Raw genomic sequence first — 18,306 nt, 5'->3', positions numbered from 1 at the left:
GGCCCTCTCACTGCGCCTGCCCACTGCCCTGCCTCTCCTCTGCTTCCTGCCTCCCTCCCGTCTCCTCTTCCGACCCTCTCCTAATTCCACAAAGAAAAACAGGTGCTTCTGGGTGCTGCCTAGCCTGGGGTGGGGGCAGGAAAGAGGCTGAAGCTCAGGCCAGAGGGCGATGTCACCTGCCCTCCACAGGGTCCCCGCAAGCAGAGGATGCCCGAGCTGCGGCTCATTGCCAACGGGCACACCAAGTGGCTGAACAAGAGGAAGATCAAAGCCTTCTACTCTGACATCATCGCCGAGGACCTGCGCAGTGGTGTCCAGATTCTCATGCAGGTGTGGGAGGTTCAGGAACCTCCCCACAGGGCTGATGGCCTGCTGCGCCCGCTGGAGAGGCAGGAAAGCCTGGGGTCTGCAGCCCTCTTTGCTGCAGCGGGAGCCCCCTCTTTGTTGCACCTCTGGATGCTCCCTTAGGGCTCACTCGTTCTCTGAGAGCCCAGGACCTGGGCAGCTGAGATGGAAGCCTTGGGGACTGTGCAACATTGGCCATTTCCTGTTTGCGTTTCTATTTTCGTCAGATGTCAGAAATGGCAGGAAGTGTGTAGTCTGATAAATGTTTGCATATGTAGACACCACTCAGTGGTGTCTAACTACCACTCAGATGACGCTCAAGAATGATCTGGCTGGGAGAAAGGAGCTAGCTCAGGGCAGAGTGCTTACTAAGCATGTGTGAAGCCCAGGGGGGTTAACCCCTAACACTGTAAAAAAATCTATAACATTCCATTGGTCAATACATTTACTGCTCAGTTCCCTCATGTATAAAATGAGATGCATAGATTAGGTAATAATAGCTGCTCATTCTCAATCAAGTTATGAAAATCCTTTTCAATAGTTTAATTTTTTTTTTCCTGTACTAGGGATTGAACCCAGGGGCATTCTACCTCTGAGCTACAGCCCTAAACCTATGTTTTATTCTCTATTTTGAAACAGGATTTCACTAGGTAGCGGAGGGCCTCACTAAGTGTCTGATGTTGGCCACGGACCTGCGATCCTCCTGCCTCAGCCTCCCAAGTACTGGGATTACAAGTGTGCACCACCACGCCCACTTCAATAGTTTTAACTGTCAAAATTTACAGAGAGCACGAGGCCTCTTTTGGGGCTTATGAAAATAATTTGGAAGTAGACGGAAGTGACGGTATTGTGAACGTCCTAAACAGTGAGTGTGCTAAAAGCCACGGAAGTGCACACTTTGGATTTTGTTTGTTCTACTTCACATTTTATTTATTTTTTTAAAGTCGTACTCTTTAAAATGGTTAATTTCCTTTGTACATTTCCCCTCCGACATTTTTTAAAATCTTAAAACATTTAAAAAAGAGTAACATAATGACCCGGGAACACTCTCATCTTGGCATCCATGTTTAAGCCTCGTGCTATGAGAAGTAATTTACAGGGGGAGCAGGAGCTGGTGTGATCGCAGCTCAGGGGTGGCGGAGCCCTTGGCCCAGCCACACTTGGCTGCAGCTTCACCTCGTCACGTGTGTTCAGGATGACAGGACCTGAAGGGGGCTGTGCTTCCTGAGCCACATGGCTTGGCGGGAGGATGGCTGTGCTGGACTGGACAAAGGCGGCACCCTAGTCACAGAACAGAACCCGTGAGGCTGATCGCCAGCTCTGCGCCTCTGACCACCCTTCCCACCCCCCGCAGGCCGCAGGTCTGGGGAGAATGAAGCCCAACATTCTGGTGCTTGGGTTCAAGAAGAACTGGCAGTCAGCTCACCCAGCCACAGTGGAAGACTACATCGACATCCTACAGTGAGTAAGGGCAGCAGGGCCTGGGATCTGTTGACTTGGACCTTTGGGGTTTCCTGGGCCTGGGGAGGCGGCATGTAAGGAACAGGGGCTAGAAGTTGAGTCCACTTCCCCAAGGCTGAGAGAATGTCCACAGGCAAAGGATGCCCCCCTCTGAGCTGTGGCCATGGACACCAAGGCAGTTTACCCCAGAGTCCCCACTTCCGCCTGCATACTATACAGATAGGGAAACTGAGGCCCAGGAGGAGAGGAGAATGGCGGAGAGCAGCTCCAGATCTCTGGCCAGGATGCCAGGTCACCTCCTTGGTGGGAGCTGGGCCGAGGGGGGCCTGACCCCTTCCCCTCCTTTCAGTGATGCCTTTGACTTCAACTACGGCCTGTGTGTGCTGAGGATGCGCGAGGGGCTCAACACCTCCAAGGTGATGCAGGCACACAGTGAGTACATGTCACACCTGCTCGGCACCCTCCCGGGAACCAAACAGGTACCCAGAAACTTCTAGAACACTTTTTTTTTTTTTAAAGCAGTGAAGGGCAGAGAGGGAAAAACTGGCAAGAAATAAGAGGTCACAGCCTCAGAATATCAGCTTGTAACAGTCCTTCAGAGCCCATCAGGTTTCTAAACAGAGAAACTGAGATCCAGACAGGGGCGGTGACCAGTTCAAGGTCATGCTCCCAGCTCAGGGCAGAGGAGGTCTGGAACTCTGAGCTCCCGGAATCCGGAGCAGGGCTTTTGTAAACAGGTGAGATAACAGAAAAAGGAAGGGAGGGAGGAGGAGCTTGCCCAGGTAAAGACAGCAGAATAGAAAAATACTTACCTAAAGGCCATGGAGATGGGGCATTTGGGTCTTGAAGAATGTCTTTGGGACACAGGAACAGGGATGTGCTTTACATTTAAAAGTCTCTGGATTAATAATGCTTAAAGGTATGAAAGCAATAAAACACACAAGTAGAAGGCAGAGCCGGTGGGACTAACTTTGTGTGTCCTGCAGCCTTGCTGTGTCATTGAGGGCTAAGGGTGTGACTGGCACACTCAGTAGCCTGTAAATACTTATATTTAATTAAACATAAATACTTATATGTATTGATGAATATTAATATTTACCAACCCAATATCCGCGGATGAGGGACCGGGACAGGAGCCAGGTCAGAGGGCAGCAGGACCAGGTGTGGTAGGGCTGTGGGGACTTTGTTCAGGGAACCCTGGTAGATGAGGAACCCTGGGCCAAGAAAGCCTGCAGACCCAACTGCCCCCCTTCTTTTGCAGTTGATCCTGTGTTTGACCCAGCGGAGGACCGAAAGACAGCCGGCGCTGGTGGGGCCAGGCCATCTGTGTCTGGCACATGTCAGTCTCCACCCTCTCCAAGGCACAGGGCACTCTGGCCTGGGCTGCTAATGACAGGCACCTGGGGATTCACCCCAGGCCAGATGGTGTTTCCTTGTGATAGGGTGCCTAGATAACTGGGTTGGATAAATGGAAGAGCTTAGATTGCTGGCCCTGGTGGAAAAGTTGGGGTTCTGGGGCCCAAGTCTCCTGCAAGGCCCCTCTTGGTTCCATTTGAATGTCAGGTGCGAGAAGGGTAGAATAGTATTCTCCTTCCATGGATGCTCCAGGAGGAAGGTACCTGCAGCAGGCACAAGTCTAGTAGCATTTGTGAGGGGCCCAAGGGTGTGCTCAAGTGGAGTGGTGGAACACCATGCTTCCTACCAATAGGCTGCCCCAGAGGGCACTGGGTCTCCCAGGCTCCTCAGTGCCCACCTGAACCTGGGGAGAAAGAAGCTGGGCACCTGGGGGCAGGGGAGGGAAGGACACATGGTAGCACTGTGTGTCCAAGGCCCCAGTTCCTGGTCCACCTGCCCGAGAATCCAAGTCTTGGGACCAGAAGGGGAACTAGCTATGTTCTTATTACACCTGCCTGGATGCTTCCATTGCTGTCCGCACACCCTGGGTGATGAGTGGCAAGCCCACCTCACAGGGAAGCCAGCTCTGTTTTCAGGGCATCTGAAAGTGCTATTCATGTTCTGACCCACCGTCCCCTCCGTAGTGGACCCAGAGGCACTGGTGCAGGAGGAGCAGGCCAGCACCATCTTCCAGTCGGAGCAGGGTAAGAAGACCATTGACATCTACTGGCTCTTCGATGATGGAGGTAAGGCCCCCTCACTCATGGGCTCCATCATCCCTGAGACTGTCCTCCCTCTGCATCTGTCTGTTGGCTTGCTCTTCCTGGCCTGCTCTGTCAAGGCCTTTGGTAGGACCCAGAGCCCAGCAAAAGGGACAGGGGCCTTCTGGCCTCCAGTTTTTCAGAGAGGAGGTCAACATGAGATAGAACCTTCTGATTTGGGGGGTCCCAGCCTTATGACCTAAGTGGAGGAAATGGGACAGGAAATATGTAGGAAGATTCTTCACAGAAACACACCATTCTCTCTGGCTTTTCTTAAAACACAACTCTTGCCTTTATTGTTCCCACATTTGATAGAGTCATAGATGGACAGAAAATGCCTCTATTCCAATAGAATATAATCAACACTCCAGTTAAAATCAACCCTCTGTATCCCCCCACAGTTTCAATGAATTGCAGGCCAAAAACATTCAGAAAGAAAATTTTCTTATACAATAAAGCATAGTGACTATTTGCATGTCATTTACATTGTAGTTGGTATTATAAGGGATGATTCAGAGTATACAGGAGGTGTCATAAGTAACATACAGATACCGTGCCATTTTGTATAAAAGAAGGATTTGAGCATGTGTAGATTTTGGCATCTGAAGGGGTCCTGGGTCCTATTCCCTGATACCAAGGGACAGCTGTGCATTTCATTAATGACAATCAACAGGGGCTGGGCATGTCTACAAACATCTCACACCAGATGCTTTACAAGGCCTGACACAATCTTCTTTACAAATAGGGAAAACGAGGCACAGAAGATCAGGAATTGATACACGAAGGCTGGTCCTTGGCCACATGGAGAGATGACAGGGAGGGATGAGGGCTCCCACCACTGGGTCAGATGCTCAGTTTTCAGGAAATGCTGCAGATTAGATGTTCATGTGTCACCTGCCAGTTATTCAGTGAAGCTTGTTTATTTAAAACCACCTCTGGCTAAGTAAATCCCAGCCCACTAGGCAGAGTGGCAGCTGGGATTTAGTCAGGTGAGCTCCCGTACAGGCAGGCAAACTGAGGGCCAGCCGGGAAAGGGTTTGCTCGTGGGAGTGTGAGCAGGACCCGCAGATGCTCTATCCTGGCCAGGCCTCACCCTCCTCATCCCGTATCTCCTCCGCCGAAAGAAGAGGTGGAGCAAATGCAAGATCCGTGTGTTCGTCGGGGGCCAGGTCAACAGGATGGACCAGGAGAGGAAGGCGTAAGTGCGGGCGGCACAGGGCCACAGGGCTGGGCCTGCTCCCTCGGGCCGCCCCCCCTCCCCTGTCCTCCACTGGGGCCCTGGGTGGGCCCTGGGATTGTCCCCAACCCAGGCTAGCTCTCTCCAGGCCACAGAGATAGTGATGCGGCTCTGGGCAGGAGCAGTTTCCTCTCTGATGCAGTGATGGTTATGGCTTCTTGTCCCCTGTTAATAAGATTCAAAAGTTGGGCATAGTGGTGGATGCCCGTACTCTGAGCACTTTGGAGGCTGAGATAGGAAGATGGAAGATTCGAGGCTAGCGTGCAATCCCCCAGCAAGATCCTATTTCAAAGTAAAATGGGTCTGAGCTGGGCCTGGTGGCACACGCTTGTAATCCCCGTGCTTGGGAGGCGGAGACAGGAGGATCGTGCAGGTTCGAAGCCAGCCATGCTGGCTTAAGAGACCCTGTTTCCAAAAATAAAATAGGTCTGGGAGTATAGCCCGGAGGTAGAAGGGCTTCCAGGAATCCCAGTACCACCATAAATAAATAAGTAAATAAATAAATAAATAAATAAATAAATAATGGGGCTGGGGATGTAGCTCAGAGGTCAACCACTGCTGGGTTGAGTCCCCAGAACCCTACACACACACACACACACACACACACACACACACACACACACACACACACGAGGGAGGGAAGGCCCTGGTCTTTGCTATAACAAAGAGGGGTGTTAAGTTTTAAAATCACAAAACTAGCCAGGTATGATGGCTCACATGCTTGGGAGGCTGAGACAGGAGGATCACAGGTAGTATTCCTGAGCTCTATCCAAATACAAATAAAGAGACACAAAAAATTACAAAACTACTCAAGGAGAAACCTATAGGAAACGAAGGAGGGAGAGGCCCCCTCATCCTGAGAAGTAAAGGCAGCACAGTATCACTAAAGTATGTGACGCAGGTCTTGGTGAGACAGAGGAGTCTTGAGTGGCCAGGAGATGGGGCATCAAATAAATACTGCTGGATCTATTGGTGAGAAGTGGCTTTTAACTCCCTTCTAGTTTATGGCAGATTTGGTGGGAGAAGTTCCTGGTGTAGTGTTGGTTTGTCCTTCTCCTCAGTAGCTGTGCTAAGCTCCCTAATTAAGAGGTGCAAGCCTGGGCTCACAGGCTTGGCAGGCAATGGCATCTGGCTAGAATTTAGTGACACTGTTATATTTATCTGGGCTTTCATTGCCTCCCCTTTCTGGCAAGAGATGCTATTTTTTGTTTTAAGTTATAATATAAAATTTCCTTTTGAAATGTATCTAAGTGTGATAGTTGGCTTTTCACTTTCAGAATGAAATAGCCATGGTAGTTCATTTCATAAAGAAAAGAAGTTACTTTGGCTCATGGTTGTGGAGGTAAAAGGTCTAGTGACTGTGTCTGGTGGTGGCCTTCTTGCTGGCAGAGTCCTGGGGCGGCTCAGGGCATCAAGTGTCAAGAGATAGGGAGCAGGCGTGTCTGTGGGTCTCTGGCCACATAAAGTCACCAGGATTCAATCAAGGGGCTCCATCCTGATGAGCTGATCTGATCCTGGTCACCTCCCCAAGTCCCCCCATCTAGACACCACAGTCAGGTCACCTTTTATTTATTAATTTGGGTGTGTAGTATTTGGGAATTGAACCCAGGGGCATCCTACTCCAAGCCTTTTTGTTTTTCGATTTTTGAAACAAGGTCTCACTAAATTCTTGCTAAGAATCTCACTACATTGCTGAGGCTGGCCTTGAACCTGCGCTCCTCCCGTCTCAGCTTCCCAGGCCCACTGGGATTACAGGCATACACCACCACACCTGGCTAGCTTCCAGCCTTTTAATACTTCATGCTTCAGGGTTAAATTTCAACATGAGTCCAGGGGACAAACTGTATTTACATCATCTCTCTAAGTCACACTGTGAGTTGATTTAAGCAGACAGGGACGTGAGTTGTAGGGCAGGTGGCACACAGGTGCCGAGCTGGCAGGAGCCGGGTAGGTGGAGCTGGGCACTGCTGCTTTAGAGCAAGGTCAAGTGAGGTCAAAGGCCACAGAATGGACCTGCTCAGTGAGCTGGCCTGCCCAAGGCCTCACACTTAGCAGCCGAAGACAAGCATGCCCGCACAATCTCTAGAGTCCTGTGCAGTGATCTGGCTGTGACACCCCACAGTCAGGACAAGAGGGGACCCGGCCTGCTGCCCCCAGCCTGTGGAGGACTGCACCCCTGTGATGGCTTCCTCTAGTCACCCCAGCAGTCCCACCTCTGTCCTCTCCCCGCTGAGAACTTTGTCATCAGAAGGCGCCTTCTCTGCAAGGCTGAGGACAGCACTGCTTGGGGACAGCCATACCTGGCCTGTGGCTTTTCTAAAAAGTAAACAGTCCCAGCTTCCTGTCCCTGAGGGGCTGAGTGAGGCTAGCTTAGTCCTTGGTACAGAGGCAGGAAAACTCCTCTCCCACTCAGCTGCCTCCCACTGGGCCACGTGATGGGCTCTCCCGGGACTCTCTGGGCTCTCCTCCAGCCTGGCACTGTCCAGGCCTGCCAGCCCGGCCACTGCCACCCAGCAAGAGGAGCCTTCCCGCAGCTTTCAAAAGCCCACTCCCCGAGCTCCAGAGCCAGTGGGGCTTGATGGCTGGGCCCCAGCCTGGCCGCACAGGTGTCTCTTCCCTCCTGTCCCTCCTCAGCAAGCCCCACGCCATCCAGCATGCTCCTCACTGTCCCCGCTCCTCCCCGCCCCCACCTCTGCTTGTCTGGTTTTGTCCCTACCCCAGTAAGCCCAGTGGTCCCTAGCCAGGGGCACATATGCATCACATGGGCAATACCATCATGGTGTCCTGCCCAGGGATCCTGACTCGCGGTGGGCCAGGGCCCGGGCAGGTGTGTGTTCCCAAAGCTCCTTGGGGGACTCCAACGTGGGCATTCCCCTGCCCCACCCACCTTTGGTCTTTATTCATCTTACCCACCATGTGCTAACCTGCCAGATCTCCACCTCTTCTGTGAAATCTCCCCAGCTCTAGGAACCGCAGCTGGCTTCTCCCCATTTGAGGGCGAAGCCAGTGCCCTCTGCTCCGGCTCCCCTACTTAGGCCTTGTGCGTTATCTCCGTGTACTCAGGCACTCTCCAAATTCCAACTTTCCCATCCCTTGGGCCTTTGCTAGTCAGAGTGTGCTTTGCGGTCCAGTGCATCCTATCCCCCTGGGGCTGGTTGCAGAGTCTGGGGCCCCATCCAGACCAGCTGAATCCGAATCTGCATTGGAGCAAGATCTCCAGCCCACGTGCAGGCACATCAAAAGTTGAGATGGTCAGAGATGGTCACCAGATCCTTGCGAGATTCAAGTCAAATAGTTCTCCATGTCACTTGCCATGCCCAGACCTGCTTTATTGGTATTCCTGTTCTCTGCCTCCACTCCTGTGTTAGAACATCAACTCCACAACGGCAGGTGGAATCTGTTTTGTTCACTGCTACCCACTCAGCACCCACTTACTAAAAGTTAGTTGAATGAACGAAAACATTTTTTAAAATCCCCATCTGTCCTCCAGGATCATTTCCTTGTTGAGCAAGTTCCGGCTGGGATTCCATGAAGTTCACATCCTTCCTGACATCAATCAGAAGCCACGGGCTGAGCAGTGAGTTCTCTGTGTTGGGGGATCCAGGCAGGAAGGCAGCTGTGTGTCCTGATGCCCCTCACTCATGCCCCCCTGGTCCTTGCTGCTCCTCACACAGGCCAGACACGCTGTGCCTCAGGGCCTTTGCATGTACAGTTGTGTACATACCCTGTGTCAGGGCTGAATTCCACACAGAAGCCACTTGATGTAAAGGTCAGCATCACTGGGGCTCAGCCTGAAAAGAACGTTCCCATGGCACCACCCCCAGCTCCCTCCAGGGCCCTGGGACGGGCCATCTCACCCAGCCTCACCTGCTCTCTCGTCTCCAGCACCAAGCGCTTTGAGGACATGATTGCACCCTTCCGCCTGAACGATGGCTGCAAGGACGAGGCCACCGTGGCCGAGATGAGGCGGGACTGCCCCTGGAAGATCTCGGATGAGGAGATTAGCAAGAACAGGGTCAAGGTGCAGAGAGAGGAGTTGCCCGGCTGGGCTGGGGTGGCGTCAGGGCCCTGTGTCCCTGTGTCCTAAGCTTCCTGAGCCCATTTCCCCTTGAGCCCCAGTTTTGCCTTCCCCTCCCAGCCTCAGAGGTGTCCTCAAGCCAAGCTTGGGCTGCCAGCTTAGTGGTCTGTAGAACTCCACACCAGAGCCTGGCCCTCCTGCCCACCTAAGTGCCCTGGCAGAGCGCACGGACTGGCCGGAGTCCCTGCCCCCTCCTCCCATTTCTCTATGTCTGAAGGAAGGGATTCCTACCACAGTGTGAGAGTCAAAAATGTGATTTGTCCAGTGGGTTTACAAGGCTGCTGGCCTTCTCCCCTGGGCTTACGATCCTCCCCCAGACGCAGCCACCTCCTGGCCACGCCAGGGCTAAGAGAGGGGGTATGCACGGCCAGAGAACTTCTTCAAATGCTGCTTGGTGTTTTTAAGGTGGAGGGCATCTCTGGAGGGCGGGAGCAAGGGGGGTCCCAGTTCTGCTTCCTGCGTGTTCCACCACTGTGGAATTGTGCCCCCTAGGGGACACTTGTCAGCCTCTTGGGTATCACAACTGGGGAATGGGTTGCTACTGCCATGCGGTGAAGAGAAACGTGAAATACTGCTAACGGTCCCACCCACAATAACGCGACAAGGAATTGTCCACCCAAAACTTCCACGGCGCGGGGGCAAGTAGCCCTAACTCACCTCTTCTGTTCTCTAAAATGGGGTATCCATAGACTCTCAAATCCTGAGTGTCAACTGTTCCTGGACAATTTAGAGGCACACCTTGGGCTTAGGAGTCTCTCCCCAACCCAGCCCCACATGGGCTCCCGGTACCCCATGCCCCATGGCTCCTGCAGCCAACAGGCTCTTTGGGAAATGCTGAGTAAAGCGTGATGTCCAGGGCGGTTGTGATGGCGCACGCCTGGAATCCCAATACATGGGAGGCTGAGACTGGAGGATTGCTGGCTTGAGACCAGCCTCAGCAACTTAGCAAGACCCTGCTTCAAATTAAAAAGTTAAAAAAAGGATGGGGGAGCCAGGTATGGTGGCGCACGCTTGTAATCCCAGCATTTGGGAGGCCGAGACCGGAGGATCGCAGTTCGCAGACAGCCTCAGCTACTTAGTGAGGCCCTCTGCAACTCAGTAAGGCCCGGTTTCAAAATAAAGAATAAAATTAGGGCTGAGGGTGTAGCTTGAAGGTAGAATGCCCTTGAATTCAATCCCCAGTCCCCCCCAAAAAAATGTAGTGTCCAAAGGAATTCCTCCCAATAGCCTGACGGAGTGCCCTTGTCTTTCACAGGGAGCCCCTTCCTGTAGCAGGCCCTCTGCAGGTGCTTTGGCATGGTTGCCCCATTTGCTCCTCCTTGGGGAGGGCGTGCTCATACCCATTACTCAGGGGGAGACAATGAGGCTGGGGGTGCAACAGGTCTTGCGCAGGCTCTTTCTGCGGTAAGCTATCAGGGCTAAGATTTCAACTCAGTAACACGCTCTCTCTTCCCACGGACTCACTGGAAATAGGCTAGGAAAACCCAGGAAGGTTTTGCAAAGGAGGTGAACTTTGCTTGATGACTGTGAAGGCCCCTCCCTTCCTGGGGGCCGGAAAGCCACAGTCATTTAGGAGGACTCACTCCTGCATCCCATGGGACTCGGCAAGGGGCCCGCTGCTCTCCAAGATGCGGGAGGTGACCCCGGCTTTCCCTTGCCCCAGTCCCTTCGGCAGGTGAGGCTGAACGAGATTCTGCTGGATTACTCCCGGGACGCGGCGCTGGTCGTCATGTGAGTAGCCCCTCTGGCTGGTGGAGGGCTCGCCTGGCAGCTCTGGAGGGGGGCTTGCCTGGCAGCTCTGGAGGGGGGCTCGGGGGCTCCTACAAACACGGCCTGGTGGAAGCGCAGCACGTGGCTGGGCCTGCGCCTGCCCCACGTCCCTGGCCCCCTGGCCAGAGCAACAGCTGGCAGAAGTCTAGGGCCTCACGTGTCCCAGGCATTGCTGACCGTCTCTCAGTGCGATATTTTCCCTTTGTTTGTTGTGTTTTCCTGCCAAACCTGGCTTGGCAAAGAGGGACCCAGCTCATTCCAGAAGCAAATCCATTCCTGGTCTTTTGGGAATCGCCCATCCCTCTTTGGCCAGCCTCACCTGACGTTGGTGCCAAGTCTGGACAGCAGGAACAGAGGCCTGCCCAGCCCCTGCCGTCCTTATTTGACCCATGGCCGGTTCCCAGGTGCCCCGGTGGGTGCCAGTCAGGGCTGGTGACAGTGGCGCAGAGAGAGTCTCCGCGTGGCTCTGCTCAGTCTGAGACCAGTAGGAATGACACCGTCAGCTGAGCCCTTCGAGGCTGCAGCTCAGGGGTCTTTGCCAAGGCAAGTAACAACCTTTCTAACATTTCCTGGGGGCCAGCCGCCTGGGGAGTCTGCAGAACAGCCAGGAAGCTGCGGAATCTGTTTGTTCATACATAGAAGCCAGGACCACCTACGTGATTTGCAGGGTCTCGTATAAAGTGAAAACGTACGGCGCCTTGTTGGACAGTTCTTAGGAGCATTGAGAGGCGGCCCTTTCATACGATGTGTGGACTTTTTTCTAAACACTCATGGGGGTGGAAAGGAGGAGGAGGCAGGGGTAGAGCACAGTTCATCATAGGCTGATACTGGTGGTTGGCAGATGATGTCCAGCCCTGCCGAATTCTCTTCCCAGCTGCGACCCTGACATACCGCAGGAATGGCGCCGCCTCCGCCAGGCATGCAATGTCAGCCTAGTATTTTTTAACGTTCATGTGTTTAAATATTCCTATAAATTAGAGGAGTGTGGAGAGTAGCCACAAATAAGTGAGCAGTGTCTCACGAAACTTGCTGTTGTCTGGGGAGAATGCCCCAGACCTAGCTCCCACACTGCTGGGAATGTGTGCTCATGTAGAAGGGACCGAGGGCCAGCCTGTCAGTCTGCGGAGCCCAGGGTCTAGGGACATGGGATTCACAGGAAAAGGCCCCCAAGCAAGGAGCCCAGTGAGGGGGTAAGAGCAGCTGGAACCTTATCTTTCTGCACCTCGCTGCGCCAGTCCTGCGTGAGTCCCATAAATCCTTCACTACCGGGAATTGAACCCAGTAGCATTCTATCTCCAGGGTACAACCCTAGTCTTTTTTTTTTTTTATGTTGAAACAGGGTCTCACTAAGTTTCTGGGGGTACCTTACTAAATTACTGAGGCTGGTCTCAAACCTACCATCCTCCTGTCTCAGCCTCCAAGTACTGGTTTACAGGCGCGCTCTACCACGCCTGGTGGCAACACCCTCTTTCAAAGAATTGTTCTTTTAGGTAATATAAGTGCCCCTTCAAGGAGATCAAAATGGCAAATGGGTTCAGACCAGGAATGACCAGTGGCTTCCAGCAGATAAGTAGGAAGGTGACAGATAAAGCCCCCCCCCCCACACACACACCCTAGGTATTATCCACAGGCAAGAGCCGGACAGCCAGGCCAGGGAAGGTTCTGGACCTTTGGCCTCATCCTTGGAGCCCATTAGTGCTCAGAGGGCACCAGCAGCAGTTACTCTCCATCAGCAGGCAGCAGTAACATTTTTATTTCCATCAACTAACAGTTTGGTCTGTAGCAGAATGGTTCAAGCCGTTAGGAACATGCTTGGAGCCAGGCGTGGTGGCGCACGCTTGTAATCCCCGCGCTTGGGAGGCGGAGACAGGAGGATGGTGCAGGTTTGAAGTCAGCCGCGCTGGCTTAAGAGACCCTGATTCCAAATAAAAAGTATAAAATAGGTCTGAGAGTGTAGCCCTGAGGTAGAAAGGCTTCCAGGAACCCCAGTACCACCACCAAAAAAAAAAAAAAAAAGAAATAAAAGAAATGTGCTTGGATATGTGGGTGAGGTGGTGTGTATCAGTAGTTCCTGCCACTCAGGAGCCTGAGGCAGGAGGATCACTTGAGCCCAGGAGTTTGAGACCAGCCTGGGCAGCATAATGAAACCCACTGCTTAAAACAAAAAAGAAATAATAAAAAAAGAAAGCCTCACTGATTCAGGGTTCAGGAAGCAAGTCTCGGTCCATCCAGGTGGCAATAACAAAATACCACACACCTAGTGGCTTATAAACAACAGAAACTTACTTCTCATAGCTCCAAAGGCCAGGAAGTCTGAGATCAAAGCTCTAGCAAATTCAATATCTGATGGGGTCCAGCTTTCTGGTTCATAGATGGCGCCTTCTTATCTGGTCCTTGCTTATCTGGTGGAAGGAGCCAGGGAGCTTGCTGGGGCCTCTTTTAAGCACACAAATTCTACTCACAAGGGCTGCACCCTCATGACCTAATCACCTGCCCAAGCCTAATAACAAAACCCCACCGCCCTGGGGTAAGGGGTTCAACATGTGAGCTTTGTGGGGACACCCCTATTCAGACCACAACAAATTGTTATGACTTACTAACCCGGGCCCCTGCCAGTCACCTTGTACATGCCTGTAGACAACAGGACTTAGGAATTCTTATTGATTCCCAGTGTTCAATGTAGCGTGGAAGTTGCTCTTTTGGGCAGATGAGTGTAAGAGCGCAGAAATCTGAGAAGAGGCCACTGCTACTCCCTCCCTGGGACTCAGCTGGCCCCTTCCCCCAGGTAACCAGTGCCAGCCTGCGCCTTTCCTTAAGGGTGAGCTCACTGTGTTCATAGACAGAGGTATCAATCACAGTGCGGTCCTCCGAGTCAAACTCTTGCTTGAAGCTCTTTCCTATAAGCAGACAGAGACAGCACGGACCCTTCTGAACCCAGGGCTCCGTGTGGCCCCGAGGCTGATTCTGTGGGCTAAATTTAGGGAGATAATTTTTTTTTTTTTCCTACAAAAGAAGTGCTCAAGTTTCCATGGTTTGAGAAGCATGATAAGGAAAGGGGCTGGGTTGATCTCCAAGCCTCTAGCCTAGCAGAAACTGTTCCCAGGACAAGGTTGACCCAGGGTGTGGACAGGGCCATGATTGCGAGGCAGGCCACATCCTGTCCAGTGGCTCTCAGAGGCTTCCTCAGATGCAGAGCCTGGTGCATGCGCCCTTCTGTGTGCCTGGGCGTGCCTAGCCAGGGCTTCACAAGCACCGCCTCTGTTCAGAGAAGCGCATTTGTATCTTGTCCTCCCATTAGCTCACTGTGTGGCCTTGGGTCAGCAACCACCCTCTGCCTCAGTTTCTTAATTATCAAAATAAGATCATTAAGAAAAATAAGCCGGGCATGGTGGTGCACGCTTGTAATCCCGCGCCTGGGAGGCGGAGACAGGAGGATCGCGCAGGTTCAAAGCCAGCCGCACTGGGTTAAGAGACCCTGTTTCCAAATTAAAAAAAAAAAAAAAATAGGTCTGGGAGTGTAGCCCGAAAGTAGAAGGGCTTCCAGGAACCCCAGTACCACCAAAATAAAAGAAAGAAAGAAAGAAAGAAAGAAAGAAAGAGAAAAAGAAAAATAAGATTACACTAAAGTATTCCCAAGATTCCTTTTCACAGTAACATGCTGTGATTCTAGGTATACATGCCATTAAAATAAGTCTGTCTCTCAGGCCTTAAGATGAGGAATTTTTACCTTGACACGTGACCGCAGCTGGCAACTCCAGCTTTCTCCTCCCTCCACTCCAACTCCACAGGAAAAATCGTCCCTCCATACACCATTCTGGGCGGGATTGGCTGATACAAATGACGATGTGTCCAGTCACCTTGGAGAAGAGGCCTGAACACACCCCACCCCACGTGGGCAGCCACAGCTGTTGCCCGTAGTGGCCTCGGGGAGGGAGGACAGAGCAGCTGCAGTTGTGTCACTAATCTCCAGGCTGGAGAGATGCCCAGTGTTTCTAAAAGTGCAGTTCAAGGTCAGCTTCATCAGAAACACCAGGTGAAAAATGCAAATCCTTCAGTCCTCTCCAGATCAGGATCTGGGGTGGGTGAGGCCCCAGAAGCTGCATTCCACCCAAATCCAGAGAGCAAGATCTCCAGAGCCCTGGTGCAAGGCAAAGTCACATTGCCTAGCATTTTGGAGCACGTGCTTGCAACATTTTTTCTTGAAGCTGGTTTGAGGCAGCTCTCGGGTCTTTGCTATCTGCCAATCAGCAGGTTAGCACCTTAACAACCCACTTAACCCACCTTGGAGCTCTGCTGTAGACGCGCAGCTGGGAAACAGCTCAGTAACTTTTCAGTAGACTAACGAGTCCAGGCTCCTCTTTTTTTCTACATCCTCTTCCTCCTCAAAGCCAAATAGTGATACCTGACATTGCATTTCAGGGATTGACATTCAAGGCTCTGGGCCTTATTCATTTTCAAATTTCTATTTTAATGGCCCTCCTGGGCTCTGTTTCAGAGGAGAGGCAACCTCTGCTGGAGGCTGGAATCAGGCCAGGCGCCCAGGACTTCACAGGTGGGAAGGGCAGTTGGGATTCAGAGCCTGGGGCCGGCTCTGTCACATACACAGCTCCGCATCTAGGTTAGATCCCAGAGAAGCAGATCTGAACAAAAAGTCCCTTTGTTCTGGTGCAGGTTTCCAAAGATTAGTAGCTTAAGGCGAGCACATCCTGTGCATAGCAATAGAACTGGTCGTTGATTGGCGCTGGGGTGAGTCCAGGCAGCCTCTCTTGGACAGGTGGACGGTTCCCCTGGGGGAGGGAACTTCATGCTGAGGCTTGAAAGTGACCATGGCAGGACTGAGGCTGCCACCCGCCACCAGGCACCCTTTGCCTCGTGGCCTTTGAAGTTTGTGACTTCAGTGCCTGAAAATAACATGGCATTTCCTGGACAGCATGTTTTGAGGCCTGGGCATATCTGTTAAAATCTGAAGAGTTTGGTTGTATTACTCTCCTGTCTCTTTTGTCCTGAAAAGTCTGAGGAAGATGGCAATGGCTTAATGGCGTACTCTTGTTCCCACCCACTTTCCCCATCCTTGGGACCTTGCTCTACAAAGGAAAGTGGCAGCTGGCTGTGATGATTACAGGACTGTAATCTCAGCCCTTGGGGGTGCTGAGACAGGAGGACCACAGGTTTGAGGCCAGCCTCAGCAACTTAGTCAGACTCTATTTAAAAAAAAACAACCAAAAGGGCTAGGGGTAAAGATCAGAGGTAGAGCCCCCTGGGTTCAATCCCTAATATCACAACATGTAAGTAAATAAATAAATGAAGGTGGAGCCTCCCCAAGTGAAGCTTTGCTGGGAAGGCTAAGTACGAGCCGTACGAGCCAGCTGCTTAGGCGCCAGCCGCCCTCCCCAGCCTTCTGTGGTGAGGAGAGGCAGCTGGGAGGGAAGGTCCCAAGATTTGGTTGGGACTCATCTGCCACCTGTGACTTGGTCTTCTCATGCTGATAAATAATAAGCCATGACAACGGTGGCTGATATGAAGTGTTTCCACTGTGCTAAGTGGGGCGCTGCACCCCGTGGGGACTTTGTCGTCTTCAGAGCCCGCAGACAATATCCTGGAGGGCCAGAATCATGCTCTTTAAGGAAGAGGAAACTGAGGCTCACGGGCAGTCAGGTGCTTGGCCAAAGCAACGTGGAGTGCTGAGGACGTGGCAAAACCAGGACTCAGCACTCCAAGGAGCCAGACACTGGGCTCCGCCCCACCTCCTGGCAGGCATCCCCTGCCTGCCCAGCTTCCCAGGCCCTGCCCATGTCCGAACTGTGTGGAGGCTCCGAAAAAACATTGGCTGTGGATGTCTTTGGGGAAAACAGGCTGTCGAGGACAGTCTGTAAGTTTCCAATGAGCGGCAGGTCTGGGAGATGCTGCCCCGTCCAGGAGCCAAGGGCCTGGCAGCTGCAGCCATCCCTATGCATTTTTTTTTTTTTAATTCTCAAGATGATAGAAAAGTTACTTCCTGAAATAGCTAGGAAAACAGGGTTGAACAGCATTCCCAGGCATTTGGTTATTTACACAACATTGCCTGAGCTTGGAGAAGGGGACTCCTGAGGCAGCGTGGTGTCTGCTCTGGGGCTTGTGCAGGGTGGGGCAGGACGAGGACTCTCAGCTATTGTGGCCACAGGCAGGCAGGCGTGTGGCTGGAGGAGAAGCCTGGCACGCTATGAGTGGCCTGACCCCGGGGTGGGGGTAGGAGACCTCCCACTTAATACACAGTGAGAGCTGGGCTATCGCAGCGTGTCCTGGGCACTGGAGAAAGGGCAGGGAGCTGGGCGGATCCAGCCTGCTCCTGGGCAAACACAAATTCTAGTGGACAACAAACAGATACCTCCATAGATGTTTTTGTGATTTCAAAGGGCTACAAAGATAATAAAACAGGGTGATAGGTTACAGAGACATGGGGATCAGAGGAGACTTGATTAAGCAGAGGCCTGAGTGCTTCACAGAAGCCAGCCTGATGAAAAGCTGGGGGCACTGTCTTTCAGGTAGAGAAGTATCAAGTGCAAAGGTCCCGAGGCAGGAGCAAGCTTGGCATTTATTTTAAAGAGGAAAGAAAGCCCCCATGGCTAGAGAAGTGTGAGTGAGGCTGAGGAGGTGAGGCCACTGGTGTTGGTGGAGCCTAGATCACACGGAACAGGCAGTGTGTGGCTTTGTTTAGAAATGTTTCTTGGTGGAAGGTACATTTTATGTAACGCCCTGAAGAAGATGGGAGGTCTTCCTTAGAGCGGGTGGGAAGGGGTTCTGAAGGGGTGACATGCAGGCTTGCTGTTTGGAAGCATAGCAGGGGTGGGTTGTGTGGGGGAGCCCGAGGTGACCTCTCTTCCCCGCTTCTGCCTGCAGCACTTTGCCAATAGGGAGGAAGGGGAAGTGCCCCAGCTCACTGTACATGGCCTGGCTGGAGACCCTGTCCCAGGACCTCAGACCTCCGGTCATCCTGATCCGAGGAAACCAGGAAAATGTGCTCACCTTTTACTGCCAGTGACTCCTCGTTGCCATCGCCCCTGAAGCTGAAGGTGTGTGGGACAAACCGGAACTCGACCAGATTCGGTCCAGGGGTCAAGCCTCGTGTTCTGTCACGCGTAGCACACGGTGATCCGGCTGTAGAAGGTGAACAATTTCCAAACTCTGGCCGGACCTAATTCCACTGGACATGTTCCCTGGGCCTTGTTGTTATGAGCTGGAGAAGTAGCAGCACAGAGTCCCATGGAAAAGTCTCTGGAAGA

At 52.5% G+C, this 18,306-nt stretch overlaps 1 protein-coding gene across 6 annotated transcripts in view; it reads left to right on the top strand.

Moving 5' to 3' along the window:
- The window catches only part of SLC12A3 (solute carrier family 12 member 3), a gene marked incomplete at both ends in the record, with an annotated part of 34,142 nt that extends 16,077 nt beyond the window's left edge, over positions 1–18,065 (top strand). For 2 of the 6 annotated variants that reach the window (XM_080702438.1, XM_080702437.1), the window contains 10 exons: positions 190–330; positions 1,700–1,806; positions 2,156–2,238; positions 3,068–3,115; positions 3,846–3,947; positions 5,049–5,160; positions 8,690–8,776; positions 9,085–9,220; positions 10,941–11,008; positions 17,924–18,065. In XM_080702438.1, coding sequence (XP_080558564.1) covers positions 190–330; positions 1,700–1,806; positions 2,156–2,238; positions 3,068–3,115; positions 3,846–3,947; positions 5,049–5,160; positions 8,690–8,776; positions 9,085–9,220; positions 10,941–11,008; positions 17,924–18,065 — 1,026 coding nt within the window. Of the gene's footprint in view, positions 1–189; positions 331–1,699; positions 1,807–2,155; positions 2,239–3,067; positions 3,146–3,845; positions 3,948–5,048; positions 5,161–8,689; positions 8,777–9,084; positions 9,221–10,940; positions 11,009–17,923 lie in introns of all 6 variants that reach the window. The other 4 variants (XM_080702436.1, XM_080702435.1, XM_080702440.1 and 1 more) reach the window with 2 other exon arrangements.
- Positions 18,066–18,306: the final 241 nt, after the last annotated feature.

The sequence above is a fragment of the Muscardinus avellanarius genome (assembly GCF_963383645.1).
Source record: "Muscardinus avellanarius genome assembly, chromosome: 10".
Lineage (NCBI taxonomy): Eukaryota > Metazoa > Chordata > Mammalia > Rodentia > Gliridae > Muscardinus > Muscardinus avellanarius.
This window is presented reverse-complemented; position numbering and strand designations above follow the sequence as displayed.